The following is a 26,027-nucleotide window of genomic DNA, read 5'->3' on the forward strand; positions in this document are numbered from 1 at the left end:
TGTATGGTATCGGCTTATGTGATGATTCAGCGTACAACAAGGTTCTGAGGTGCGAGATAAACCATAAACACATATGCTGCTGAAAGACTGTAATAATAATAATCATAAATCTCTAATACCCCGTTCACATGCGCCTCTATACATATGTGTGTATTTGTGCATACTTGTGTAGAAATATATACGTGAGTATACTTGTCATGTGAACGCGTTTACTCATGTGTGTATATTTACACCAGGGGCAAATTGGCATCATGTCTGGAGCAGGTGCAAATGTAAATGTAAATTTGCACTGCGTGTATTTGTTGCAATATGAACGTTTATGTTAACGTAAGTGGATGATCTAATTAATATCTGTTCGTTTGCCAACACCAAACAAATTGTCAACTAGTGCAAACTTTTATGCGTATATACAGAGTTGAGCGAACGGTAATTTCTTTTAGTTTCAATGAGTCAAAAATTTGGGTACAAATTAAATCAAACGTGTTGCTACACGCGAAGATTTTCAGTGAAGTAACTGTCTTCTCATTCAACTTTGATTGGAAACAACCTGTTTTGTGTTGAAAGTCATAAACAGACTGACGAATATGTGTGCTTACACAATTTAATACTTTATTTAAACAGCTAAGTTGATTTTCATGTGAACCCATACTAAATTTACATATACACATATGTATAGTTACACATGTGCAAAATTACTTACGTTAGTAAATGTTGTGCATGTCAACGGGGTATAAGACACAGTATAATAATAATCATGTCATAGAAACTGCACAGTACAATAATAATCTTGTCATAGATAATGTTTCTGTATGATATTTCTTAAGAATACTGTTACAATCACTGGGGCGATTTCACCAAGAGCTACTGCATTTCAGGTTCCTCTTGTCTCTTCCTGTCGGGAATTCCAATCTTTCCTGGACTTGACATCAAGCTGAATCCTTCTTGTGAACCAGATAAAGGGGGCGGGGCACCAAGCCGCCATTTCGCAAGGGGCTTGCTGTTAGCTTTGAGTAAGACACAGTGGTACCATATTTACACAAATAAATGGTATCGTTTGCATGATAGTTTTATCAAACTGTTGTACAGCTGGAATGTGTAGAATGTCGTTGTGATGTATTTACTCCAACTCCTGAGTTTATTTCTATCTGTAAATAGAGCCTCATTGCCATGACGTCACAATCAAATGACATCAATATCTGCCATTTTTTAAGCTTGTCCGCTGTATGTCTTACACACACACACACAAAAACGTGGGCTATTACTGTTTACAAACTAAACAATTTTGCAGAGATTTTGGATGATAAATGGAATCACACCCTGGTGTCAGAGCAAACTCAAAAATATCAAAACTCATTGATGGAAGCAAAACGATCCTCAGCAAGCCCCAGATGTTGTTACTTTTACACATGTACATTTCTTAATATATTTGAGAGGAGATGACTTTCAGATGAGAATCTCCAAAAGTCAAATCTGCATTCAAAAGTCAATCACAGCATTGCAATACTGAGAGAGTGAGTAAGCATGGTTTTACGCCACTTTTAGCAATACCCCAGCAACATCATGGCGGGGGACACCAGAAATGGGATTCACAAATTGTACATATGAGGGGAATCAAACCCAGGTCTTCGGCGTGATCACGCGAACGCTCTAACTACGAGGCTCACCCATCGCCCCCTTGCACTACTGAAAACAAAAACGATAAATTCAAATGCTCAGCATGAATAAAGTGAAATACCATTTTCACTTAACAGTCACGAAGCATGTCAGCTATAAAAAGGTTAGAAACTCAAATCTTGATTAAAAGTGATCATGTATACGTGATATACAAGCACATAATATTTTTCATTATTTTTTTGTAACATGCCCAATACAGAAACAACTAAATTCCATTTAAAAATCACAATCTCAGACGTTTACCACTTCGGTGAAACCCACGAGCATATGTATGGTGCTAACAAACCTAGAAACATAATCGGGGCAAACCGGGATTCGAACCCACAATCATAGGTTTCTGGCACGCCCAAGGGCCGCAACTCTACACAGCGAATCGCGGCGCCTTAGACGACAGGGCCACCCGTGCCGCCTTCAAATGGAAGAGGGGAGGGGGTGAAAACGTATTTTGATTGTGTTCTTATTCATCATATTGTGCTTGTTTCCAGCATATTAAATGACAAGTAGTTTATTTTGAAGATTACAAATGTGTTTTGTTTATCTGGGCTGAAATGAAACCCTAAGGCATTCTAAAGATTTGTATATCTTCTTAAATTTGAACTTATACAAATTCAAAATTGAAATGTTGACTGGAAATTTGTGTTGTTTGGTTATTGTGTTATATCTGGATATATACATAGTATCCCATTATAGATGTAATGGAGGCTGAAGCATAAAACGACTCTGAAACGTAACAATTGTATTTTATCCTCATACTAATCAAAACGGATTCAATCTTGGCAAATGGTCAGTTGTGAAAATAAAATTGATAGAAAATTGATAAATTTGTCAAGACATATAGTCAATATCACCATAGTGATCATACAATATATGTCATGCATCTTCAGTTTTCACTTAATTGATATGTAACATTTGTTGTTGAGTATATAGTTTTTTACCACAAATAACATTGATTTACCCAAACCTCTCTTCCTTTAAAAAATGACCTACAATGCCTGTGTTTCACTAAGAGCATCCATTTCTAGCAATATCTACAGTGAGTCATCTCGCACCTCAGAATTGGTAACAATCAAATAGATCTGATTCTGCAACAAGCTTTGATATTATTTTCACTTCTTCAAATTTTTAACAATAAATTTTGACTCATAAAGATAAACAATGTGTTAACATCAAAATCTTTGGAGTTTCTTCAGATCAACCAACACTGAGAAAGTTCGTCTTTCCACATGTGCAGTCAACATGATTTGTGTAAAATAAATACTGACAACACTGAGAAAGTTCATCTTTCCACATATGCAGTCATGTTCCTCATCACATTGGTAATGTTCCGTCTAGTAGGCCAAGGTCAGGTGTACTATATCCCCCGTCCTTGGTCGACACTGAGAAAGTCTGCTTTCTACAAATGGCAGCCATTTTGGACTTCTTCCACTGGTTTGCACTGGGAAAGTTCTTCTTTCCACAATCACATTCACCGCACTCACACAAGTCATTCAACACTTAACGAATAGTCAGGGACATGAATCCAGCACCATCGTCTCACTGGATACTGCAGTAAAAAAACAGTGGACACATTGTAAAAGTTCTTCCTTCAGCAAAATGCCCATGTGAAGAATATGTCATTAAAATTCCCCATTGTGTGAAGTTCTTCTTCCAACAAAAGGGAAAGCCAGATCTAGTTTAGGAATAAAGCACTAAAATATTATTGCACTGCTTGCGTGTAAAAGTCTCTCTTCTGACACCCAGGCAGCAGGAAATGTATAGGAACAGTCACATGACTTCATGTTTCCTTAGTAACAGGGTCACAGGACATGTTTCCTAGGCAACAGTCACATGACCTGATGTTTCCTTGGCATTTACTCTCGGACAGCAACATTGTCAATGGTTGATGATGTTGGCTGGAATATTATCAGTTGTGTAAACTCTGTGGAATATTTCAGAGAGATTCAGCCACAAGCGACAAGCACTCCTTGATCAGCTGTGGATCATATATGTCGGCTCGCACGCAATCGATGGCTTGGATGGACGACGAGGTTGACGATATTGAATCCATGTCTAGTATTGGCCAGATGCAGGTCACATGATTAGAATCAGAGGCAATGATTGGACAATTGCCGGCCACACTGTGGCAAATTAAGGTGAAGCTGTGTGTATAGGATAGTCCCCATTGACTAGTTGTTCAGCTCTGGAATGACTTAAAATACACCGTAATTAGACAATATGATAAAGGCCATGCAATAATAGGATAAAAGCTATGAATAGGGGTTTGGAAAACATTACTATTTGTACACAAAAGCAGGTTGTAGTGTTCTGCCAAGAATGTGTCCACACAGCATTAATTACTGCAATTGAATAACATATCCCTCAACATACTGCTCAAAGGTAGTTCCAGAGCATCTTATAATGTTGTAAAACTTCCATCATACCAAGAAAATAATATCAAACGGATAGTCTTTGTCATCCCGTGAGTCTTATAAAGAGAAGTGTTACAAAATATTGAATTAAAACGTCCAAATAGTCACATCCAGAAACACAATTGACGGCAAGGGGGATGTTGTTCAACATCAACACATTTCTTGGCAAAAAACGCTGTACAGCATATCTACAATTTCATCACATTGATATCAAACGAAGAGAGGGAAAATTGTAAATAAATACAAAAAGGGAATTAATAAATAGAAATAATTCTATTTTCAATTATCAATACTTTCAATTAAACAGAAATGTTTTCCACATCCCAAACAATTACGAGGATAACAATAAACTCAAACATCTGAAATCTCTCATCAAGGAAAGCAGAACATCACGATACTTGAACCAGGTAGTTACAATTAAGTCAGTGATTGATCGTCATTCACAGCATATTAGTAAATTTTGATTTTATTTATGGTACACATACTGACGTTTATTCCATACTGATCATTTTATGATAAATTCTACATCACAACCCAAAAATAATAATTATCCAAAATATATGAAACTAGTATTTGTTTAAGGCCAACAGTTGTCACGTCAAATTGTCAACTAGTGTCTTTCAGCCCTCAATTCAACCAACAATTTTAAAAGGTACTTTTCATGGCCTCGATCTATTGAACTTGGATTTGTGCCAGTAGAAACAAAATTGGACAAACATTTATCTAGTTGGCCAGCATAAACAGATGCTGATCCTTGCATCAATGATGTCCAGGGTGTCGTAGTACAAAACAACCTTAGCACTACGACTGTCGGAAGTCTACGGTAAGGGATGGGAGTTACGATCACCTTAGCACTAGGATCACTTTGTACAACTGCCCCCTGATGTCTACCAGCTACCTTATGACAAAATATGTATGCTGGATGTAAACTGACAGTTATGAACTACCTGGCAGAAATATAACATTTCCCTTCAAAAAAAATAAATTGAACTCTGTAAACACCCTTATGCAAAAAAAACTGGACACAAAAATCCATTAATTATCTAGAAAATACAGACACACCTCATTTCCATGTGTTCAATATAACAGGGTCATACAGTCATTGATGTTCAGAAGTTGTGGAGGTATGTCTGTATCATCTGCAAGCCATACACATTAGGTGCTCACCCACTTTCTAAAAAACTAAAGTTCAACCTTGAACCATGATATGATAAACTGGTGTGTGTGTTTCACAGTAGACTTAACCTGCCATAAGGAAGACATTGCTAAACACTAACAGCAAAATGGTTGTGAAACAATTCATTCAAGTTTCGGGTCAATGCATGACTTTGTGCCACAATTCCAAATAACATGAACCATAAAATAGATACAAAGTAGACACAATCTATGCATAACAACTTCTCAAATTACCAAGGCGACGTTTCAGTTTAGATCCTTCTCCTTCAGTATTGCCTCCGAAATGTTGCCTTTACGGTAAATAACGAAGTTGTAATCCATAAATTGTGTCTATTTGTCATCCATCAACTTCTAAGCAATGCCTATCAAACAATTTGTAAAGGAGATAAGCTGCGGAATTACCGTAATACTTCTATTGTTGTTTCCCATGTCGTTTGTCACTAGACTTTATTTCACTAAAAGATCACAGCATGATGATGACTGAATTGGGTTTCACGCCTCTTTCAGAAGTATATTCCCGTGAACGCAGCAGGAGAGGAAAGAAATGGGCTCTATACATTGAGTGAGTGAATATGGTTTTACGCCGCTTTTAGCAATATTCCAGCAATATCACGGCAGGGGACACCAGAAATGGGCTTCACACATTGTACCCATGTCGGGAATTGAACCCGGGTCTTCGGCGTAACCACTAGGCCACCCGACCGCCCCCTCTATACATTGAACCTATGTGGAGACTCAAATTCCTGCCTTTGGCAGGACAAGCAAATGCTTTAACCATGCACACATGGCATAGACAGCACACATGGCATAGATGGTGGTGAGTGAAATAATTTAATAATCTTATATTTTGGGACTATTTTGTTGCCAGTGTTCATAAATATGCTTGGGATGTTAATTTTCTTTATTATGTCAAAACCTCTTGGAGACAATAATTATTTCTAACCCTTATTTCTACGCTTTGGTGTATAAAATGTCAAAGTTAGTTCATGCCCTATGACATACCATCCTTGAGAAAGGTTGCACTGGCTAACACAATATTGCTTCGGCTGCAAGAGAAATGGATGCTAGATATCCCAATGATAAAATAGACCTTACAACTGAGATAAAGGCCAGCAAATGTAAGTGTCCTGCTAACAAGGAAAAGCAATAACGTGAAAGTCACACTCCAGTATTGGCTATATGTGATGAAATGAGTGACATAGGAAATCTAATAGGTCAAGTGTCCAAACGTCCAAAAGTCCAAAATGTATTTTATAATCTGTGTTTGATTGATATATTATCTCATACACCCCTAGTAGAGCATGCTACAAAAACTCAAAACTCCACACACCCATTAATCAGTTTCAAACACAACATTTTACCAACTGCAGTATGAAATAATCTCTTTGTCAAGAAGTATCTTCAATAGCAAAGAGGAATATTTCTGATCCATCAGCAAAATTTTAAAAAAAACAATCTAAACACTCAATGCTCTAGTAGGGTTGCATAAATAATATAGGGTATATTTATTGTTTCATCACAATAACAATTTTTTTTAGTTTTTCCTCTTACTTTGGAAAAGTAAAAATCATCCAAAGATTGTTTCCGTTTCAGTATTCTGACACATGACAAGTTTCTTGAATATATGGAGAGAACCACCACCTCTAATGATAAAGGGAGATAACTGATACGTCATGCAGAGTTGGCAATACATGACAGGCGTGGAATAAATGTGATGTCATACATTTAACCAATAAAACTAAGAAACTACTCATTTACTACTAGGGGGTGCAGGGGTGAGGGGTTTACGAAATAATCTCCCCAAATGTTTGTTCTTTTCTCATGACCCTCCTTTAATGTAGTATATACTACTAAAGTCATGACCCCCTAAAAACAATTACAATTTTAATGACCCCTGGGACATGTTTTCTGATGACCCAGCCCTGATTCCTGCCTCCCAAAGTATTAAATGACAGGTTTCTGAAGAATTTTTTAACCGTTGATTATGCCTAGGTACCTTTATCGCTATCAGTAAGGGAGGTAACTCTGTTGTACCTATGTTGAATTATCTCCCCTTGACTAAGACCTCACACTGAAAACTATTGCAGTAACCTTATTGACATTTGATTGAAATACAAGGTGTTTCTTCAAATGTAGTCATAGACTACTTATACAAATATACCTACGAGTCAGACTTCACTGATATTTAGCATTATTGAATGCTTACAAACTGATCATACTGCCTGACTGCAGCCACAGAACGTCATGTACAGTGTGTGGAATAGCTTCACTGAAAAAAACAATTCACAGACCTGCAGCTTAAAAAACTACCATGGTCCACAAACAATAAAATGTCACTATAGATAAAACGTACTCAAAGAAGTTGATATTTTTGTTTTAACATGATTGATTCACTGACCTTAAAACAATTATCATAAGTGGAGAAAAAATAAAATTTGAAAAGAACTTGTTTTTTCCTGCACATAAAATGATCAGTGATCAATGATGAAAAAAACTATTTTCTCTCAAACTGTCTTTACGATGATATTTTATACATGCAAGGCAACTCTCTTTCTGCAACTCAGTACTTAACATGTTTGAAATTTATACAATGTGTAACTGCATCACATGCCAGATGGCACGGTTCCCATGGCAACATATCCAGACATATATTCTGATTATTAATTCTATTTTTTCACCTGCAGAAATTGCAAGATATAACAAAAAGTCTGGACCAAGTGCATGGAATAAATACATTATATTAAGCTTAGTCTGGAAAGAATGAAAAAATACCAACATTTAACTCGTCAGGAAGCTATTTCACACACTATGTATATGCCTTAACATAACTACTTGCAGAATCAAATCAATAGCTCTCAAATTATATGTCTACCGCCATTATATAATGGAAACAAAGATATTTAGTGAAACTGTGTGAACAACATAATTCTTTCCCTGTCTCACATTTTCATTTCCCTACATTATGTTACCACTAACAAATGATACTGTACACTGGGTGTCAGATATTCCAAATCAAATTGGTTTCTCATATCCTTAAACCTATCCCTGTAAGCGATCAGAACCTTCCTGACCATTCCCACTGCGATCTCCTGTCATCGATCAGACTGAACTGACCAATGACAATACCTTTGGAAGGTCACATGTCATCTGGAGGAAGCGGCAGTAGCAGCATGCACCGGCATCGACTTGACAGGCGACGTGAGGTAGCGACTGTCTTCTCTCTGCTTCTTTGAAATCGTGAACTTGAAGAACTCGTACACCGACCATGATATTGCTGTCGAGGGCATCTGGTAGATCACTCTCGGTTGAATGCCTCGAAAGTAACCAGTGATACCTTGAAACTCGTAAACCGTCCTAAAAGCTGCTGCCATGCCATTCACATATGAGATCTTAGTCCGAGCGCACTGCTCCTGCGTGTTGAGCAGGGTTTTGCAAACGTCTAACGGCATCGTGGCAGCAGCAGCAACAGCACCTGCTAAAGCACCTGATATAACATGACTCCTGGGATCATAGTGTCTCTGTTGGTTCAGGCAGTCTTGCATAAACTCGTAAGTCATGAAGTGCAAGCACTGGAAAGGAATATTCATAGTCAATTGTGTTGTGAAGCTTCGATAGAAGGCTCGAAAACCCTCCTCTTGAGCTACAGTCTTTGCACAGTCAAAACATGTCCTGTATGGGCTTCCATACACTTGCATTCTCTGCTTGACCACTGCAACAGCACATGAAAGAGAAAACACAGTTAGTCCCAAGATAAAATAAACTCCGGACGACAAGACACTTACTATTATTCATTTCAATGTGTGCTGCTAGGAAATGCATGATCAACATAAAATCTGTCAAATGAATTTGTTAACAGGATGAAAACTGAAGTCAATTATCATGACTATAGTTGTGTAATACTAACTGAAAGGTAAAAAACAAAACTGAATCTTCAGCAGGATTCATGACACAACATCATGTATGTACAACGCTAACCTTCCACAGGATTCATTACATAACATCATATATACTACACTAACCTTCAGCAGGATTCATGATATAACTATATATACAACACTAACCTTCAACAAGATTCAAGACATACTAAATGTACAACACTAACCTTCAACAGGATTCATTACATAACATCATATATACAACACTAACCTTCAACAGGATTCATTACATAACATCATACATACAACACCAACCTTCAGCAGGATTCATTACATAACATCACATATACAACACTAACCTTCAGCAGGATTCATTACATAACTATATATACAACACTAACCTTCAGCAGGATTCATAATATAACTATACATACAACACTAACCTTCAACAGGATTCATTACATAACATCACATATACAACACTAACCTTCAGCAGGATTCATTACATAACTATATATACAACACTAACCTTCAGCAGGATTCATGATATAACTATACATACAACACTAATCTTCAACAGGATTCATTACATAACATCACATATACAACACTAACCTTCAGCAGGATTCATTACATAACTATATATACAACACTAACCTTCAGCAGGATTCATTACATAACATCACATATACAACACTAACCTTCAGCAGGATTCATGATATATCTATATATATAACACTAACCTTCAACAGGACTCATTACATAACATCACATATACAACACTAACCTTCAGCAGGATTCATGATATAACTATATATACAACACTAACCTTCAGCAGGATTAATGACATAACTATATATACAACACTAACCTTCAAGCAGGATTCATGACATAACTATATATACAAAACTAACCTTCAACAGGATTCATTACATAACATCACATATACAACACAAACTTTCAGCAGGATTCATTACATAACTATATATACAACACTAACCTTCAGCAGGATTCATTACGTAACATCACATATACAACACAAACTTTCAGCAGGATTCATTACATAACATCACATATACAACACAAACTTTCAGCAGGATTCATTACATAACATCACATATACAACACAAACTTTCAGCAGGATTTATTACATAACATCATACATACAACACTAACCTTCAGCAGGATTCATTACATAACATCACATATACAACACAAACTTTCAGCAGGATTCATTACATAACATCACATATACAACACAAACTTTCAGCAGGATTTATTACATAACATCATACATACAACACTAACCTTCAGCAGGATTCATGACAGCATCATGCAACACTGTGGCAACACAGCCTGCAGCTCCTGCAACACAACATACACAAAATCAAAACACAACACACTAATTTCTCTCAAGACTATTTTCTTATGTATTTTTGTCTATTATCTTACTTTAAAATATATGTTCAGGTACATTTTTTATGCTTCCCCTATAACCTGGACAAGAAGGAAGACCCTCAATAAACCACTATGCAGAGTAGGCACCGCCCGATCCTGGAAATTGTGCAGCACATCAAACACTCATTACCCGTTTTAACTCCAGTAAAAGGAACCCATCATTCGCTGAAAATCACGCTTTCTCGCGCAAATCATGTGAAAATGCATAAAACACTGTGGTTCCACAAATCACTGAGAGATCATTCAACTGAATACCCAAATCACACCTTAATTTTAAACAGTGCTTAATTGATGCCACGTTTATCAGCTGTTGAGAGAGAAAAAGCCGTTGGGTTTCTCGAGGCTGGATTGTAAACATGTCAAGTGGCCAGAGGGTTTAATAGTCACAATTCAACATTCGTCAGGTTATCATAGCTCCTATGACAAACGGGCACAACTGAATAACGTCTATGAGTAGGAACCTGCTTTGCAACTAATACGGCGTCAGATACCGCAAGCTTTCATGAGGAGGGTCATCTTGTCAATGAGACAAAGAAGAGTGACTGTGCTCTATGCAAATGGTGGCCATACTCGTTTTGAGCATGTATGAAATTTCAATTTGACGCCCGTCATTATTGTTAATTTACAGCGGCACTGAATGATTGCTTTTGCTTTTTCTTGTGTTTCCATCTTGATTTACAATTTAAATGTCAGTAGGGACTAGTTCATTTCTTCATTTATCAGGGAGATACAAAGATTTATATTTGTGATGCGTTTCTAATGGATTTCAGTATAGTTTGAAACAAGAGTTTGCCACTAACGTGGCTATATCCCCCGCCCCTGTTGCAGAATTTATGACATAATTAAATCTAAACAAACCCTAACCCTTTTAACCGAGGTGGAACTTGTCATGGAAATTGGAAAAAAAAGAAGAGTTTGGAACCGAAGTCCATCTTGCTGCCATGGAAATGTAAAAAAATAAAAATTTCTAAAATCTCTAAATAGCAAAAGGCACACATTCAGCATGTACCTGACAAACCTGCAAAGTTTGATGAAAAAATATTGAACGGTTTATGAGTTATGCTCCGGAAACGAAACATGACGGACGGACGGATGGAGCCCGTTTCTATATCTATAACTTTGTTGGGCGGGGGATAATTACAAGATGCCTTTGCCAAGAATATTTTTTACATGTGACACTATCAATTATAAGAAGCCATCTGAGGGAACAGTGGTGTTATTGATCCTGGTGTTGTGCAACCTCCACACCACCTGGTGCCATGCCACAGGATAATACCAGTCAATACCACACACTAATGGAAGGATATCAATACTTATCCCACGCAGGTGAGCTATAGAGTGAAACACTATCAAACATTGTTCTACTGGCCCCCATACAAAGCTGGACAATGACATTATTATATTACCAGCACCACAGCTGGTGATAAACTGTGTTATACATGTAATTGCTATATTACCTGATTCATGTATTATCAGACTGTGTGATAAACTTGTATATGAATCTGCTTTGGTTTTTCCAAACACAGGACACATCAACAGATAACCATGTATTTCAATAAAGCCTTTGAAACATTGAATCCATCACTGCAGCAACTATCAAATAGGCTTCATTAATATATTTTCACAGATTTGGTTAGATTGTATAAAATGCTCTCTAGGTAGATAGATTGTATTGTCCAAAGACTAGTCAAACACCTCCCCATAAATTCTGAAAATCATTCTTATTCCAGCTATCTACATGCTACAGTAGTGATGGTGTAGAAGTTAAACATTACCAGAGACTGATCATCCCCCCCTACCAACACAATCAAATTAACCCTCCATGTGTCAGTAGCCTCCCACCTTTCGAGCAGTGTTTAAGTTAACCCTCCGAGTGTGTTAGACCATCCACTGTTTCATGCTTTGTTAAAGTTAACCTTCCATGTGTCAATAGACCACCCCATCCTTCCATGTTTTGTTAAAGTTAACCCTCCATGTGTCACTAGTCCACCCAACCCCCATGCTTTGTAAAGTTAACTCCCCATGTGTCTATAGACCATCCAACCCGTCCACGCTCTGTTAAAGTTAACCCTCCATGTGTCACTAGTCCACCCCTTCCTTTCATGTTTTGTTAAAGTTAACCCTCCATGTGTCACTAGTACACCCCACCCTTTCATGCTTTGTTAAAGTTAACCCTCCATGTGTCACTAGTCCACCCAACCCATCCACGCTTTGTTAAAGTTAACCCTCCATGTGTCACTAGTCCTCCCAACCTGTCCATGCTTTGTTAAAGTTAACCCTCCATGTGTCACTATAGTACTCACGGAAATGAAGAAAAACTGTTTTTTCGATCTCAGATTTTAAATAAATGCCGTTAATATAAAAAAATATATAAATATTCAAACAACTCAATTAGTACTAATTGGGCCTTGGCACAAATACAGCGTATCAATGGTTTTTATGTCTTTTTACACGTAAAAGTGTGTAAAAATATGAACAAAACAGACTATTGTGAAACTGAGCATAACCAGGTGTTAGTAGATCAAGGTGAATGTCCATGACCTATGACACCTTGACGACAGGTGAAAACAGGTGCTTGAAACCCACGTGCATGTGATTTGTCAGTGGTTAGTGATTTTTGAGTGGCATTGCGGGATAGTGAATCATTGTCAAAATATCAGAACGTAAAAGTACCATATTCCCTTCTCAAACAACAACTTACATGTCATTATTATTATTACGTACATAAACATAGCTGTTATTTTTATTGTTGTTTTGATAACTTTTTTTCCAGGCTAATTTGCATAATGCCTATAGCCTGTTTCTGCCATGTTAATTTGGACTTGGTTATATTTTTGAATGTTGAAAGTGCCTACAAATTACCTCCTGTAAAATACATTTTGTATTGAGCACTGAGATAAAACTAGCAAATCAAGACTAGTACTTTTCCAGTTGTTTTGTTATTTCGTATTTACATCTTCGTAATGCTTTGTGTCCATTATTAAATCCAGCAAAACAGTTTTTTTTCATTTCCATGAGTACTTTAGTCCACCCCACCCTTTCATGCTTTGTTAAGGTTAACCCTCCATGTGTCACTAGTCCACCCCACCCTTTCATGCTTTGTTAAAGTTAACCCTCCAGTGTCACTAGTCCACCCCAACCTTTCATGCTGTGTTAAAGTTAACCCTCCATGTGTCACTAGTCCACCCCACCGCTTTCAGCGGTGTTTAAGTTCAGCCCAACCCTCAAAGCTGTGTTGGAATTTAACCAAGACAAGTCTCTCTAATCAATGTTGAAGTTAACCCACCATTTGCCAAGTGGTTGCCCTGCTTCCCATTACTGAGCTCTGACTTGATCTTCTCATAGCAGGCGAAGTACATAGCATGTGCAGGTCCAGCCCCGACCACCATGGCACTGATCCCCCGCATAGTGTTCTTGATGCCCTCGTAGCGCAAGATCTTCACGAAGCCATCAGCCAGGCTGCGATAGTTGGCATTGGGGTCAGGCACGATACTCTGCATCCGAGTCTAAAACAAAATGAGGCAATTATCAGCAGGGTAAGTCACAGTTACTGGTCCAAAACATCATATACAGTGTTCAAAATCTAGCTAAAAACTGAAGGCATACTTTTCATAATCAAATGTTTGTTTATTTTCTTTGTTGTTAAACGCCGCACTCAGCAGTATTCAAGATATATGATGGCGGTCTGAAAATATGCGAGTCGGGGCCAGACAACCCAGTGATTGACATCATGAGCATGGGTTGCTTAAGACCTGTTCTAACCTGGATCTTCACTGGTCGGAGGCTTAATGTACAAAGATGAGACCATCACATGGAATGGAATTAATGAGTGAACAAGCTGTGTCAGCTTAACTGAATACCTCAACATTATAAACGTTATTAAAAAGTATTTCCTCACATTGTTCGTGAATAAATATTCATATGCATGACCCGATATTCGATACTCGTGACATGTATTGTATTCGCCTCATACTGTCATAGTGTATTTGTTGCAGTCCTAGTGTAAACCTATTAGATTTCAAAATGATTGCTTGCAATATTTTGATGCAAGTTTTGTTATTGTTTCCACCTCGTATTGTATACAAATTGTATCTGTTAACACAAAAGAAAATTTTACTTGCATTATATTTTGACTTGTTTGTTTGTTTGTTGTTTAATGCCGCACTCAGCAATATTTCAGCTATATGATGGTGGTCTAAATAATCGAGTTTGGACCAGACAATCCAGTGATGTCATGAGCATTGATCCACGCTATTGGGATACGATGTCATACTTCCACCAAGTCAGCGAGCCTGACCATTCAATCCCGTAAGTGCCTCTTACAACAAGTATAGTCAGTCACCTTTTATTGCAAGCATGGGTTGCTGAAGACCTATTCTACCCCGGATCATCACGGGTCTATTATATTTTGAACATGCATAACACATGAAATCTTCACTCTGTAGGAAGGTCACATCTCTCATCAACATAATCATAATATTGTCCAGGACACTTCAAATAAAATAAAAAATATCCTCATTAAAATCAGACCCCTTACTCAGAGGCAACAAAAAAACTTTAAAACTCTGTGGAGTTAAATGTACAATTAAATGTTCCAATGACATCAATAAAGTCTTATTTTCGGTGTCTTACCAGAGGCGACCTTTGTGATAAAAGCATAAATTATTTTGATGTTGCCTGCGGGCAATGTGAGGTGTTATAAGGGATTAAAACACTGGGCAAGTTGAAAAGTGCAACTGTGTTCCGAAAGAATTATTTAAACATGAAATAGAGCTTACATTATTTCAGTTTGAGCTCACTCACAAACAATCAGTGACTTCAACTACTAGTATATGATATGAGTTCACTCACATAGCCACGCGACCCATGAAGATTCGGGGTAGAATAGATCATTTGCAACCAATGCTTGCCATAAAAGGCAACTATGCTTGTCGTAAGATGCGACTAACGGGATCAGGTGGTCAGGCTCACTGACTTGGTTGATGCATGTCATCGATCCCAATTGCGTGGATTGATGCTACTGATGTCAATCACTGGATTGTCTGGTCCAGACTTGATTATTTACAGACCACCATCATATAGCTGGAATATTGCTGAGTGCGGCGTTAAACAACAAACAAACAAACAAACACATCTCCGAAAAAACTTAGATCTACAAGTCATTCACACATAGTTCAGTCACAATTTTCTCCTTTTTGTTATAATATATTGAGACTAAGTTATAACAAATATATATTTAACCTCGAAGCAAAGTGAAATGTTCTTTCCTTGCACTAAAAATAGACAAGGGGAAACCCTGATGGTAACAGACACACTGACTATGTTCGTCAAATACACTTATATGAATATCGCTGATGTTTTATTCAACAACAAAGATTCATAAGGTACTTTATATGCCGGTCCACAGGCACTGGCAGTCACATGAATTACCGGTCCAAGTCTAATCTTACCGGGGAAAAAAACTGATAATTACCTGTAAACAGGAACACTTGATGCCATGGACAAAAATTGCCACCAAAGAAAAAGATATACACAAACATTAACAGAAGCCTGAATGTACTTAAACACAAACTGCAGACTGCTGACATGGATGCCTTTCAGTATGCTGGTGCTGCCTCCAACCTGCTTGAATTGTCATGAGTGAGTGAGTTTGGTTTAACGCCACTTTTAACAGTATTCCAGTTATATCGCGGCGTGTCAGCTTAATGTGGGAGGAAAGACAAGTGACGTTTACCACTTCGGTGAAACCCACGAGCATGGGTATGGTGCTGACAAACCTAGAAACATAATCGGGGTGAACCGGGATTCGAACCCACAATCATAGGTTTCTGGCGTCCCCAAGGGACACAACTCTGCACAGCAAATTGCGGCGCATTAGATGACTGGGCCACCATTGCCCCCTGAATTGTCATGAACTCTGACAACTGTACTAAACATGCTAAACATGTGTTCAAACTGTGATACAAATTGTTTAAGATTGTTTATTTAAGGATTGAGTGTGTATTTTTTTTCCAGTTCATTGAGGTATGAATCCAAAAACTGATGTGCAAACTGTATAAATCCGGATTCTTACAAAAGTTTGCATATCAGTTTTTCGATTCATACCTCAATGAACCGGAAAAAATACACATCCAATGCTTATAATTAAATTTGACAACGTAAAACATGTTTTATCTACAATAGTTTAACCAAAAACAGTTGGATATATCAAAACAGACAAAAATGACAAGCTTGATAAACATTCCAGGTGTAGGAATACATTCTGTGGCGTGAGATAAACCAGGTGATCGTTTAATTCATGCACATAACTTGACACACATACACAGTCAGTAGCCAATCAACGGAGAGCAGGATCAGAACAATGTTCATTTGTACCTGTCAATTAAGGCAAGAGGCGAAAAGAACTGCAACAGTCAGACTGCAACAAACCGGATGAAATATGTCCAAATAACATGGTCAGTTACCGCCAGATTCAAACATTACTTCCCTGATTACGGTAAAACACAGTTGGAAAAATGCTAGTTAGAAATGAAACCCGAAGACATGAAAGTTGAACCGAGGAGAGCGGGAAAAAAAACAGGCGAGCGAGCCTGCACGTTTGCTGTTTCATTCATTCTCTGCCTTCGGTTTTCAAGGGTAGTTTGGACAATGAATTTGCATGAAAGTCGCTAAATGTCCTGTACATGACGATACACGTGAGCAGAAAGGGAATTCCCTTGACTGTAATATTGGGATTCCCCGACCTTCCGCAGTAATAAAAATAGTGCGCCTCGGTGAGCGTGGCTGAATTGTTTACATTCATTGGGAAATGAATGCAATAACACGTGACCAATTCAGCTTATCAGAATACAGGAATTTCAATGAACAGAACAAAAATTTAACATGTTTAATTATATGTGAATAAACATGAGATTCATCTTTTTTGTCTTTTTTCATTCCAAAATTTGCAAATGATTTGTATTTACCCAGTCTTGTAATCACATTGAACTTGTTTGTTCTGTAAACGCAGCCAGCTCGATAATACTTAGTTGCATCACCCGCTTTGTTATTTCTGACATCACAAAGGTCGATCTCACGGTATTGAACATGATGAACCCTATTTTCTGTTGGTGTTGAATATATGCTGGCCAAGAAATTGGCCTGGTACAGAGCTTCAACAGGAAGTATATAAATGACTGGCATGTTTCCAGCAACAATGTATATTGTAGTGGCAGGCTGTCAAGGTTGTGTATAAAACTGTTTGAAATCAATAATCCTGTGGTCATGCGGTGCAGTAAAAGGACAAGATAGAGTGGTGACTGGTGTCACTTTGAACATCCACAGGTATCCATGGCGATACACCCAGAGACTACTAAATTTTACTGAGGAAAAGTAAACATCTGACAGGGTTAGAAACTAACAGTTTTTGTCCACCAGTCCTTATAATGATATAATATAGCAAAACCCTTAAAATGGGTCAATTTCTACTAGTCCTTAGGATACCTTTACTATCGGGCAGTTTGGTAAGGACTACAGGACTAGTGCCAATTTCTAACGCTGTCTGATGGTGGTAGTCCTCATTGGCCAGCAGGAATTCAGAACTGTAATTATGAACAACTCTAAATGTTTCCATTTTGCTACCATTTGAAACTGAATAAAACTGACAGAAAATGTAAACATAGTAGCTCCAAACTCTAAAAGCTGGTGAAATAGAGTTGAATTTTTTTTTTTTTAAATCAAATTTCAAAGGCTGACATAACTAATGAAAACATATTTTGCAATTTACTACATTTTTGTTGATGATTCCAAAACCATGGTAACAAAGTTGGACAGATGAATAAAGCATATTCAACAATCACTAAAGGATGTGACTGACTTATATAAACCTTTACCTCACCTGACATATAAATACTACAGGTAGCTTCTGATTGGTTAACGATGCAGTCAATTATTTTCAGGTCACCCGCTGAGAAATCAATAGTAACACACCTTAGTTAACTTGCTTATCTCGCATAAGTATCATTAAGCAGAAATGAACCGATGGTAATCTGAATGCATTGGGTAAAGTTTGTTTGCTTCAATGACAGAATCAAAGCGTTTTACTCAGTGAAACTTCAGACATGTCTTCCAGGTCTGTATGAGTGAGTGAGTGAGTTGGGTTTAACGCCGCTTTTAACAGTATTCCAGTCAATTGGGATCGATGACATGCATCAACCAAGTCAACAAGACTGACCACCCGATTCCATTAGTCGCCTTTTACGACAAGCTTAGTCACCTTTTACGGCAAGCATGGGTTGCTGAGGACCTATTCTACCCCGAAATCTTCACGGGTCGAATATAAGGTGGCCAACATATATATAGTTGGTAGGTTGTTTAATATGAAAAGAAAACAATAACTTCTGCAATAGCCTTGGGTAAATAGAACATAGCAAAATTTACAGAATACCAAAGGACACAATGACAGCTCATTTATCTATCATAGTGGTATAACATGTTTCACAGCGAAGATCTGGGAAAGAAGTCTTCAGCAACCAATGCTTGCCGTAAAGGCGACTATGCTTGTCAAAAGAGACGAGAAAAGGGATTGGGTAGTCAGGCTTGCTGACTTGGTTGATGCGTCATCGATCCAAATCGCGTGAATCGATGCTCAAGATGTCAATCACTGGATTGTCTGGTCCAGACTCGATTATTTCATACTGCTGTCATATAGCTGGAATATTGCTGAGATAAGCGTTTAACAACAAACTAAACATGTTTCACATTACGGATATCATTACATATTCTCTACACAATATACATGAATGGAGCTGAGGACTTCCACTGTGACAACATGGTTCTCAAAGCTTATGTTTGTACAATTGTACACATCGTATACTACTACCTTGTCAAAGAAAAGGACCAAGGTAGACCCAATCCTTGTCAATTGTGACACACTATAGTTATCAGAATTTGCAAGGCACATGTGTCTGACATTGTCCACAAAAGGACAGGGACAGTCTCAAAGCAGGAAAGGGGATAAAAGTATTCCTGGATAGTTTTGATAAGGTGTCTTTAGAAGGGCCTTCAAGCCCACTAAGATGAAAAAGTGGGTCATGAAAAATGTTTCATTTAAAGAAGTGGAACCAGTTTTTCGTGATCCTTACTCTCAAGTATGGCGTATCAGTGCTTGTTATAAAGTCTGATGATCATCCATCATTGAATTTGATTTCTTGTGCTTTACAAACACTTTACAGGTCATAAATTAGCCCCCAAATTATCACAAGTCATGAAGGTCCCTCGACATATTTTATCAACTAGATGATTTGTTTGGCCCCAGATTATAGATCAGTGTTCCCGCTGGCTTTTGAAACTGCTTGTCCCACTGGACTGGCGACTATACACATTATCAGTCCCCCCAAATGTTTGTCAGTCTCAACTTTGAACAAACAAAACTGTAAGAAAATTACCTGGTTTTAATTCTTCTGAAACATAAGTTTCAATGTAGTGTACTTTCATGGCTGAAAATTTAGTGATGTCATTTCTGAAGTAACTTATGTATATCTACACGTCATTCACACAAAGATTGATCACAATTTTCTCCTTTTTTTCTGAATATTTCACTTGGATTCAAGACTAAGTCACTACAAATAGATATTCGAGCTTAAAGAAAAGCAAAAAATATTATTTCCTTGCACAAACAATAGACAACAGAAAACCCTGATAACAGAAATGTTGACCATTTGAAAAATATACTTTTTTGACTATCGACAATGTTTAGTTCAACAACAAAGATTCACAAGACTCGTTATTTCCACAGGGACTGGCAGTCACAATTAACCTGTCCAAGCCTAACTGTACCAGTAATAATCTGGTAAGTACCGGTTAACAGGAACACTGTAGATAAGGCATGACATATTTTATTCAACTAGGTGATTGCGATAAGGCATGAAAACAACAACTCGTGATGCCTTACATGTTTATTTTCTTCTACTATTGCCTGTGTTGTCTTACTTAGCTTATAAGACTTTTATTGGTATTACTATCACTATTATATATCCACAAACAAGAATGGGGTTCAGCGGATGTCAGGAATGTAACAACCTGATGCTCTTACAGTTAGTTCACTACTATGGCTGGAACGGGTAGAAATATATGACCTTGGTTCTCACGACAAGCTCATTACTTTGGGCCCATGAACATCCGGGTTAGAGTAGGTCTTCAGCAACCCATGCTTGCCGTAAAGGGGACTATGCTTGTTGTAAGAGGCGACTAACGAGATCTGGTGGTCAGGCTCGCTGACTTGGTTGATGCATGCATATCCCAATTGCCTGGAGCGATGCTCATGATGTCAATCACTGGATTGTCTGGTCTACATTTTATTACTTACAGACTGACGTCATAAACATGATAAAGCTGGAATATTGCTGACTGTTGCTTTAAACAACAAACAGACAAAGCTCATTACTTTGCATAATATATTGAGTATGTCAAGTAGGATTATCCAATAAAAATGAAAAATGCAGAATACACTTTGAAATGCAAAAGTTTCAAGTGGTCATATGTTACAACTCACCGGATGACCTTGCCCTTGATACACAATTACCTTGAGAGTTGGTCTTTAATATACTCACTACTGACATTACTAAAATGGAAGAGAACATTATTGCGACTTTCTGAAATAGTATCCAGTAGCACACAAGTCCATAGAAAAGGAGCGCAACACACCTTGGAAACTGCAGGGAGGATTTGACCACAACCAGAAGATCATGAAGGCATTATTTGATAATGGTGGGACAATACACAGACACATCACGATTTTTTACTTCCCGATACAAGTATCGATCACTGTAATAAATATCCCCATTTTTACCTTATATGTTTGCTTTAATCATGTTTATAACCGTTATATCAAACTAACACTAATGTGCCAGGTATTTCGCCATCCTGTCTATGAAAAAGATGGCTCAGCACCAGTGTTAGAAGTAAAACATAATGTCACGCTGCCATCAGGACCCACCAACTTTAGAAGCTGCAGGCCCCAACTATTCCAGTTATATCACGGCGTGTCAGCCTAATGTGGGAGGAAAGCCCCAAGTGATGCAGGTCTCGGACGTTTACCACTTTGGTGAAACCCACGAGCAAGGGTATATTTCTGACAAACCTTGAAATATAATCGGGGCGAACCGGGATTCGAACCCGATGATCATAGGTTTCTTGCGTGCCCAAGGGACGCAACTCTGCACAACGAATTGCAGCGCCTTTGACAACTGGGCCACCCATTCCCCCCAACCCAATGTGAGATCTACCTGCCTCGAGGCTACAGGCAGGTGCTTATTTCGAACACAGTTACGCACCACAAACAAAGAGCACATGCAAGTATCGTGATCAATGATGTATCGGATCATGAACAAGCTATCATGATCCATATCGGATCACACAGATTTGAAAACCTCTGGCAGCATTAGAAAATGGCAGTAGTCATATACTTCTTGCCAAACTGGCCAAAAGTTCAGTCATAAGGACAAGCAGAAATTTGCCATTCTTAATGGTTTTGCTATACCGTATTCGACTTAATAAGCGCCCCGCTCTAATAAGCGCCCACGGCGATAATTGCTAACATATTGGCTAGTGAACAATCCCAATTAGCACCCTTTCCGTTTGATCAATGTACACAAGACTTATTTATTCACGTATAATCATGATAATACGCATTACTGTGTTATATGCACCATTAATTATGGGCAATTAAATTCTGGAAAAATAAATGTCGTACATAAACATTTCAAGCTGTCAGCATAAACCACGAAATTTATCTTTCAACTCTGTTTTTTCCACGAAAATAATATTCTAAAAAGAGCCCCCTATTTCTAATTTGGAGAGCACCCTGAGCGCTTATTGCGTTGAATCGGTATGTTATCATTGTAAGGACTAGTGGACTAAAAGTGTTTGTTTCCTTCGCTGCTCTAGCATTGCAGAATGTGGATTCCTGTTGCCAGAGATGGATATTATTTCAATTTATTGATACTGATCCTGAATCCAACCTGTAATTGCCAGGACACGTCATTTCTTTTTGACATTAACTACAGCTGTTTGTGGGCAGCGTGTAAATAATGTCAAACCAGTGATTTTAGTCACTTTTTATGACAAGCAACTAGGTTGCTGGAGTCCTTTTCTAACCCAGGATCCATACAGATGTGATTTGTCTCCCATTGAAGACACTCTGCTGCTGTATATGCTCTTAATATAGGTGTTAACATGAGACAACAGTTAGCGCTATCTGTTTTTCCAACAAATGATGGGTGGCGAAATGGTCCTTCCTCCAGTTATGATCAGCTCAAACTTTTTTCAATGAGATTTCTAAAATATTGTCATGTCACGTTTACACAGCGAGGTTCGTGCATGTGTACGTCTATGTCTACTTGTGCTAGTCTGGACTGATCATGCTAATGCCGGTTTTATTATGCTGGCCCACTGAGATATCATGCCGCATATTAACATGGACACCCTAATCAGACACAGAATACTGATTCCAATCCAACCAGTCCTTGTTTTATCCCACCGTGATGCAGGTCTTAGACGTTTACCACTTCGGTGAAACCCACGAGCATGGGTATGGTGCTGACAAACCTAGAAACATAATTGGGGCGAACCGGGATTCGAACCCACGATCATAGGTTTCGGGCATGCCCAAGGGATGCAACTCTGCACAGGGAATTGCAGCGCCTTAGACGACTGGGTCACCCGTGCCCCCTATTTCAGTTACATAAAAGGCAAGTCATTTCAGTCAAGTAGGTGTCAATGTCTTCAAAAAGAGTTGCAATCAATGCATAGGCTCTAGTTGGGAATAGAAAATAGCAGCTCCTGAAGACACACACACTATTACATATCAACGTTTGGGTTTTAATGACACCCCAACCCTCTTGGTCGAACACAAGTTCATGACATCACATACAAAATACGCGTCCACATGACATGTCACGGTCCTAAACGATATCCGATGTGTATCCAAGGGCACTAATTCTGTTCAAACGTATTTTGAATGAATACCTGAAAATACATCCCCCCATGCGGATAATGTAGCTTGACATCTGTATTGTCACTACCGCCATAGAACACAATATTAGTTAGAATATGAAAAAGTGCTTGTCATTGCCTGCGTGTACGCTACGTCAAGACTATCTCACCTACTCGCCTCGCTCCAGCATAACAACATATCCCTACCTCACGTGCACCTTGGCAAGTTGATTAACTCGAGGTTCACAAACACGTGTACAGTTCATCATCGACACCGATGTTTGAGCGTGACATGTGAAAGTTGGCCCCTCCCACACCCGTCCCTGTCTTCCCCTGGGTAGGCCACATGTATTACCTTCACGCAGTCAACGGGGTACATGACGCAGTGTTCCATGACTCCGGCCGCCGCCCCTGCCACCATGTGGGTAACCATAGTTGATGACGCTGGCAAGCTTTCATAAGGATCGTCTTCTTCCATTGTAAGTAATATAATGCTCAAATCCTAGACTGTTTCACACGCCGATCTTAACACGCTACTGCTTTTAACTGCAATACACACACGTACCCTTGCGGAGCTCGCTAGCCGAACTCCGCCATGCTTGCGCTGTGGCAGAAGTGTACTATTTTCTAACCGACTAATTATATATGTATGAAAACTCGCATCAGTCACGGTCCGGTAGAGACCACAGTTGACGTTTTAGCCAAACACCTGTCAGGTTATTTGAGACTGTGTAATAGCTCTGTGCTCATAATCCATTTTCAGGGATATGCATATCACATGGCGCTTAAAAAGAGCTGCCACTATTTGTCAGAAGTGATTGGACCGACCATTTTAATGGGATTTATTAAGTTGATTGGATTTGGATTTATTTTAATGTATTTATCTTGTAGTAATACACTACAGCTTGGTAATGAAAATTATTCAAAATTTTGGAAATGAAGGTCCATTTTTTAAATAAAGAAAACATTAAGCATTTATTGTGAGTCCTATAAAGGGTATTACCGTATATAACAATAAATAATGTCAATCATTAATTTCTTTGATCGCATGGTAGAGATCATTCTCTAATAGTTTAACTATTTCTCCTGTATTTGATATCTTCGTATTTATTCCGTTAAAGTCATACTACATTTGTTTGGAGCTTGTCAATTTAATCGGGGAAAATAATTGGATTCTATGAATTTGAGATGTATTTATACTGGTCATAAATGGAAAAAAAGTCACAAAGGAGTAATGAAATCAATAATTTATATACTTTGGTTTTCATCTAACATGCAGTCACTGGCATCCTAGGACCTTATCGTCAGATGAAAGCGGCAAGGCGAGTTATGAACTAAAAGGTAGTTGTGCGGAGGATATTTTCTTTCACGTCATTACAATTTCTGATACGAGTGTCTCGAACTGGGACGTGTAATAACTTCACTCGACATTTCAGGCGACATCAAAAACATTAAGGACATATTAGGATTGTGTCTCGGCCAAATGTACTGGCAATTTCATAGGGCGAAAACGAACTCAACAAATTACTCAAAATATGCAGTATTGCATGCAGCTGGTATATAAAAGTTACTAAACACCTAAAAGAAACAATTAGAACCAAGTAAATTGTGTATCTCATATCTATTTTTCAATGACCAGCTATGGTGAGTTAATCATATGAATTTGAATTAACAGAGAATATTTGTCTCTACATGGGATTAGACTCAAATATGAATTAATTAACTATTAATTATGCATTCTTTTAAATGAATTCTGTAGATTAAAAATTACCTCTGTCAGATGCAGATCACTGACATTTGCGAAAAAAATTGAAGGGAACAAAATCTGCAAGCTAACTTTTGACATAAACTGTTGTATATTATGTTTGAATATATACAACCTGTTCAACATGTATATTTAAATTTTACAGAAGATCAAAACTTTATCTTTATAATGTTCAAATTACAGATCGAGGTATATTAAATACTGACCCCCTGTTCGAGATATTACCATGTACACTTGAGAACTGACATGTTTTACGATGAATCTGATGAGCAGTGGAGTGCGTGTGCATACTGGGGACAGGATTTGACTTAATTAACTCGGCGGAGACTCTTCTGACGCGCGCTGTGTCACGTCCTGGCAATGTATGTGTCAAGATTGTATATAAAATCTTTATATTATCAGTATGCATGAGTAATGCTGCTAATTTTAGCATCTATTTGCTGCAAACTATCTACTCTGAAATTCTCAGCGGTTGTCATCCTCACAGAATATGCAATGGGTGGAGCGTGTGTCATACCTGAACATAGAAAGAGGTTGGCCCACATACAGAACCTCAATGCGAAAACCTCCTACTTCTACATGCCATCATCTTCCCGAGGCAAAGGAGTTAATTGGCTATAAAAGTCCAGTTTCCATCCTTGTCGAACTAAGTTAGACTTTTGGAGTTATATTTTGGCTGGACTAACGAGTCTATGCATA

At 38.1% G+C, this 26,027-nt stretch overlaps 1 protein-coding gene across 2 annotated transcripts; it reads right to left on the reverse strand.

Annotated features, from left to right (window-relative positions):
* On the reverse strand, positions 1–24,164 carry LOC139453342 (mitoferrin-2-like). Of its 2 annotated transcripts, XM_071235014.1 has the most exons (5): positions 23,919–24,164; positions 13,878–14,097; positions 10,442–10,498; positions 8,385–8,967; positions 1–3,862 (listed from the first exon to the last, which is right to left on the reverse strand). In XM_071235014.1, exons 1-4 carry the CDS (start codon positions 24,039–24,041, stop codon positions 8,402–8,404), a joined length of 966 nt encoding a protein of 321 aa, XP_071091115.1. In that variant the 5' UTR covers positions 24,042–24,164; the 3' UTR covers positions 1–3,862; positions 8,385–8,401. The 2 variants fall into 2 exon arrangements, with proteins under 2 accessions (XP_071091115.1, XP_071091114.1); XM_071235013.1 differs by having other exon boundaries at positions 1–8,967.
* Positions 24,165–26,027: the final 1,863 nt, after the last annotated feature.

Source organism: Haliotis cracherodii, unplaced genomic scaffold, assembly GCF_022045235.1.
Source record: "Haliotis cracherodii isolate W230 unplaced genomic scaffold, xgHalCrac1.p SCAF_9, whole genome shotgun sequence".
In the NCBI taxonomy this organism is placed as follows: domain Eukaryota; kingdom Metazoa; phylum Mollusca; class Gastropoda; order Lepetellida; family Haliotidae; genus Haliotis; species Haliotis cracherodii.